The following is a 6,681-nucleotide window of genomic DNA, read 5'->3' as shown; positions in this document are numbered from 1 at the left end:
ACCAAATAAATGTTGATATTTTAGTTTTTATCGTCAGTGTGATTTCAAAACTATCACGTGTTGAAATGTCATGTTTGAAATTTTAGAATCTGTAATATTTTCGTATCTTGACTCTTTTGTGTTGAGATTTTCTTTTCTCTTTTGAAAGTCTCTTCTGTAAACGGGTGTGTGTTTAATCGGGGCCGAGTCCTGCTGCTCTGAGGTGTGAACAGACGAAGCCTCTGTTCCTCTGTTCCTCGGTGACACGCGTGAAAAACCACCTGCGGGTCTCCACCAATCAGCACGCGGCGTTGGGCGTTTCATTAATGGCGCGGTGTCTGTCCGCCGCGGTCGGTCGCTCGCGCTCTCGGTTTCTGAGGTTCTGGGATCATAAAAAAAAAAAAAACGACTCCTGTGAGATTTAAGACGAGTTCTAAAGTCGTTTCCTCGTCATAAGGAGTTGTGTTTGTTTCATTCATGTTTGAGAAAATCTTTAATATCTGTTTGTTTTACATCGAATGTGAGCAGATTTTTAAAATTCTAAACCAATATAATACTTATTATTATTATTATTATTATTATTATTATTTATTATTTATTATTTATTTATTTATTTTTTATTATTTTTTTTTTTTATTATTATATTTTTATTTTTTTTTTTTTGTACGTTCTTGTCTTTCTGACGTGTTTCTTGTTTGTGGTTCAGTTCTCGTCCGGGTCGTCCTCCAAAGAGATGCTCCGGGGCCGGACTTCAGGACGGACCTCGACTCATCCACCCAGGACTCCCCGGCCTCCTGTCGCCCAACCTGCTGTCGCACACAGGTACACAACTCACAACAACAACACAAAACACACACAACTACACAACTACAAACATACAACACACCAACACACACAAAACACATACAACACACACACAACACAACCTCCTGTCGCCCAACCTGCTGTCGTACACAACAACACAAACACACACACACACAACTACACAACAACACACAACTACAACAACACAACAACAACACACACCAAACACACACACAAACACAAAAACATACACAACACAACACAACACACACACACAACAACAACAAACAACACCCAACCTCCTGTCGCCCAACCTGCTGTCGCACACAGGTACACAACTACACTACAACAACAACCACACACACAACACACAACAACACACAACCACACACACACACACACAACTACACACACAACATACAACAACAACACACAACACACAACAACCTCCTGTCGCCCAACCTGCTGTCGCACACAGGTAACACAACTACACAAAATACAACACACAACTACACAACAACAACACACAACTACACACAACACACAACAACACACACAACTACACACAACACACAACAACACACACCACACACAAACAACAACAACACAACCTCCTGTCGCCCAACCTGCTGTCGCACACAGGTACACAACTACACAACAACTACACAACAACTACACACACAACTACACACACAACAACACACAACTACACACAACACACACAACTACACACAACACACACAACAACACAACAACACACAACACAACCTCCTGTCGCCCAACCTGCTGTCGCACACAGGTACACAACACACACAACACACAACAACACACACACACAACAACAACAACAACACACAACTACACACAACACACACAACTACACACAACTACAACAACACAACAACAACACACAACTACACACAACAACACACAACACAACAACAACAACACAACACAACCTCCTGTCGCCCAACCTGCTGTCGCACACAGGTACACAACACACAACACACACACAACACACAACTACACACACAAACACAACACACAACCACAACTACAACAACAACAACACACAACTACACACACAACACAACACACACAACAACACACAAAACACAACACAACCTCCTGTCGCCCAACCTGCTGTCGCACACAGGTACACAACTACACACAACACAACACACACACAACTACACACAACTACACACAACAACAACAACAACACACACAACTACACACAACTACACACAACACACACAACTACACACAACTACACACAACACACACACACAACACACAACACACAACAACCTCCTGTCGCCCAACCTGCTGTCGCACACAGGTACACAACTACACAACATACAACACACAACTACACACAACTACACAACAACACAACAACACAACTACACACACTACACACAACATACAACACACAACTACACACAACTACACACAACAACACACACACACACACACAACTACACACAACTACACACAACTACACACAACACACAACTACAACACACAACTACACACAACTACACACAACAACACAACACAACAACACAACAACACAACAACCTCCTGTCGCCCAACCTGCTGTCGCACACAGGTACACAACAACACACAACTACACACACAACTACACACAACAACACAACAACTACACACAACTACACAACAACAACACACAACAACACACAACTACACAACAACAACACACAACAACAACATAACAACACACAAAACACAACACAACACACAACACAACCTCCTGTCGCCCAACCTGCTGTCGCACACAGGTAACACAACAACACACAACACACAACTACACACAACTACACACACAACTACACACACAACAACACACAACTACACACACAACTACACACAACAACACAACAACAACAACAACACAACAACCTCCTGTCGCCCAACCTGCTGTCGCACACAGGTAACACAACATCACACAAATACACACACAACAACACACAACAACACACAACTACACACAACCTGTTTTTTTAATGAAATGTGTTAAAGTGAAACTCTGGGTTATTTGTTCAGTCCAATTTATTAAAGCCTCAGTTCCACCAAGGTGACCTGAGGTGACCTGAGGTGACCTGAGGTGACCTGAGGTGACCTGAGGTGACCTGAGTCGCTGCAGTAACAAAAGCACCTGGAAACAAACCTGGTCAGGACCAGACTCACTGTTTCCTCCGTCTGAAGAAACAGATTAAGGCCTTTTCATCCTTCATAACAACTTTGTTCTTGTTCTTGACGTGATGCCCGCCCCTCTCTCTTGCCCCGCCCTCTCCCTCTGCCCCGCCCCTCTCTATGCCCCGCCCCCCCCCCGCCCCTCTCTATGCCCCGCCCTCTCCCTCTGCCCCGCCCCCTCTCTATGCCCGCCCTCTCCCTCTGCCCCGCCCCCTCTCTATGCCCCGCGCCCGCCCCCTTCGCGTGACTCGTCTTTTGGTTCATAAACTTGTCTCAGATTTTACTCCGAACTTTTTACACCGATTTTTGTTCGAGCCTAAAATGTCGTCGATCTCCCTCCGTGAATTTTTTGCCATTTGACACAAAGTTCTTCTCTGAGGAGTGAAAACACAAAGTGAACAACAGGAGCTGGACAAACAACATGACGCCATTTTGTTTTCGTTCTGGTGCAACAACAAAGTTTTTATGAATAAATCTTCACTATAAAGATTCTTTTATCTGTCTCCAAGAACGTTTAAGAAGAAAGAGCAGGTGCATCACACACCTGTGTCACAACACCTGTGTGTGTGTGTGTGTGTGTGTGTGTGATAGAGTTTACAGTATTACTCAGGCTCCACACTCTGCAGAACAGGAGAGTTGTGTGTTTCCTCTCGTTCCTCAGATCAGTTCTGTTTCCAGAACTTCCAGTCGTTGTGCCGCGGCTCCTCTCGTTTAACCAGATCTTTAAAAACATCACAATTTTGGTCCATTTTCTGTGATGTCGTTGCTCCAGAGCTGCAACCGTCCCACAAACACCTCCTGTAAAGAACATAACTACAAATACACAAAAATACACACAAAAATACACACAAAAAATACACACACAAAAATACACACAAAAATATCTTCAAAAAAAAAATCTTCAAAAAAAATACCTTCAAAAAATACACACAAAAAATACACACAAAAATACACACACAAAATACACACAAAAACACACAAAAAATACACACAAAAAATACACACAAAAAATTCACACAAAAATACACACAAAAAATTCACACAAAAATACACAAAAAAATACACACAAAAAATACACACACAAAAATACACACAAAAAATACACACAAAAAATACACACAAAAATACACACACAAAATACACACAAAAATACACAGAAAAAAATACACAGAAAAAAATACACACAAAAAATACACACAAAAAATTCACACAAAAATACACACAAAAAATACACACACAAAATACACACAAAAATACACACAAAAATACACACAAAAATACACACAAAAACACACAAAATACACACAAAAAATACACACAAAAAATACACACAAAAATACACACAAAAAATACACACACAAGATACACACACAACAATATAAGTGTTGCTGTTTTATGGGATGAGTTGTGCAGAGACAGATTTGTCCCTCATCGTTGTCTCGCAGGCTCTCTCTGTCCCTCAGCGTTGTCTCACAGGCTCTCTCTGTCCCTCATCGTTGTCTCACAGGCTCTCTCTGTCCCTCAGCGTTGTCTCACAGGCTCTCTCTGTCCCTCGGCGTTGTCTCACAGGCTCTCTCTGTCCCTCATTGTTGTCTCACAGGCTTTCTCTGTCCCTCGGCGTTGTCTCACAGGCTCTCTCTGTCCCTCATTGTTGTCTCACAGGCTTTCTCTGTCCCTCGGCGTTGTCTCACAGGCTCTCTCTGTCCCTCATTGTTGTCTCACAGGCTTTCTCTGTCCCTCGGCGTTGTCTCACAGGCTCTCTCTGTCCCTCAGCGTTGTCTCGCAGGCTCTCTCTGTCCCTCAGCGTTGTCTCGCAGGCTCTCTCTGTCCCTCAGCGTTGTCTCGCAGGCTCTCTCTGTCCCTCAGCGTTGTCTCACAGGCTCTCTCTGTCCCTCAGCGTTGTCTCACAGGCTCTCTCTGTCCCTCGGCGTTGTCTCGCAGGCTCTCTCTGTCCCTCGGCGTTGTCTCGCAGACTCTCTATTTCCCTCGGCGTTGTCTCGCAGGCTCTCTCTGTCCCTCAGCGTTGTCTCACAGGCTCTCTCTGTCCCTCGGCGTTGTCTCACAGGCTCTCTCTGTCCCTCAGCGTTGTCTCACAGGCTCTCTGTCCTCTCGTCTCTGTGAGTGTGTTTACGTGCGACTGTTTTCAGGGGTTTAATGGATTCTTTTTAGTTCATACACCTTCTTTCCCTCCTCTTTCTTGTTTTCTCTCTCTTCTCTCCTCTCTCCCTCGTTCTTCTCTTCTGTTGTGTTAATAAAACATGGGTGGGACATATGGACGCTGAACACTCTCATCTCATCTCTGTTTCAATCTCAAGGAACACATTTTTATTATTTATTTATTTATTATTATTATTATTTTATTTTTTTATTTTATTTTTTTTACTTTTTTTTATTTTATGAAATGGACCACTAAGGAAAACAAAACATATGTTTATTGGACATTTGAGAGGAAAAAAAAACAAAAAACCTTTTCACCTCTGAAAGATATAACATTTTCTTTTAAATTTTTAGCCGAAACCCACAGACAACAACAAAAAACACATTACAGTCAAACTTTATTTATAACTGACGACAGGAATCACACAAAAGTACACATGAGCACACAAACGAGCACACAAACGAGCACACACACACTACTTAAGTCTCGTGATGTGAAGTGTGTAAAAGAGTGAAAAGCTGGATCTGAACTTTAATATAAAAAGTGTAAAAACAAATAAAAATAAAAATAGTTTTACTCTAAATCTCAGAAAAGAAACATGTTGTGGTTCTGATGCTGCAGATCAAACACACACAAACACACACACAGATACACACACTCACACAAACACACACACACACACACTTATACACACATATACACACACACACACACACACAGATACACACACTCACACAACACACACACACACTTATACACACATATACACACACAAACACACACACAGATACACACACACACACACACACACACACACACTTATACACACATATACACACACACAACACACACAGATACACACACACACAAACACACACACACACACACACTTATACACACATATACACACACACACACACACAGATACACACACAACACACACACTACACTTACACACACTTATACACACATATACACACACAAACACACGCAGATACAATTATTCACACACACACACACACACACACACTTGTAAACACACACACACACACCCCTGTACATACACACACACACACACACAGACACACACACTTGTACACACACATTATTGGAATCACCAATGGCGTCCATGGAGACGGTTACCATGGAGACACTGTTGTTTACGATCTGGTGGGCGCCGCGGCGACGGGGGGCATCAGCACAGACGGACATTTATCACAGAGGAAAAAAAAAACACAAAACCACACAAAAACACACAAAAACACACACGACACGAAAGAGGGAAAAATCTGTGGGAAAAAAATGACTGCAGATTTCAAAACTGTCACTTAAATCTGAAAATCTGTTCCATTTATTTACACAGAAATTTACATAAAAGCAGAAAATTTGATTAGTGAATAAAGGAAGAACTGTAGAATTGTCTTTTTAAAAGTGCATTTTTTTATATATATTATATTTTCAAATTATTTTCACACAAAATAAATATATAAAATAAATAATAATAATAATAATAATAATAA

General features: G+C 41.7%; 1 protein-coding gene across 1 annotated transcript in view; it reads left to right on the top strand.

Annotated features, from left to right (window-relative positions):
- Positions 1 to 305: 305 nt before the first annotated feature.
- LOC110153480 (dachshund homolog 2-like) overlaps positions 306 to 6,681 on the top strand; it is a gene marked incomplete at its 3' end in the record, with an annotated part of 68,304 nt that continues 61,928 nt past the window's right edge. The window contains exons 1-2 of the mRNA XM_055161058.1: positions 306 to 358; positions 686 to 801. Of these exons, the coding sequence (XP_055017033.1) occupies positions 306 to 358; positions 686 to 801 (169 nt within the window). The remainder of the gene's footprint in view (positions 359 to 685; positions 802 to 6,681) is intronic.

The sequence above is a fragment of the Boleophthalmus pectinirostris genome, unplaced genomic scaffold, assembly GCF_026225935.1.
Source record: "Boleophthalmus pectinirostris isolate CB_2022bp ecotype Guang Dong unplaced genomic scaffold, ASM2622593v1 HiC_scaffold_30, whole genome shotgun sequence".
NCBI lineage: Eukaryota > Metazoa > Chordata > Actinopteri > Gobiiformes > Gobiidae > Boleophthalmus > Boleophthalmus pectinirostris.
Note: the sequence above shows the minus strand (reverse complement) of the source record. Positions and strands in the feature narration are given on the sequence as shown.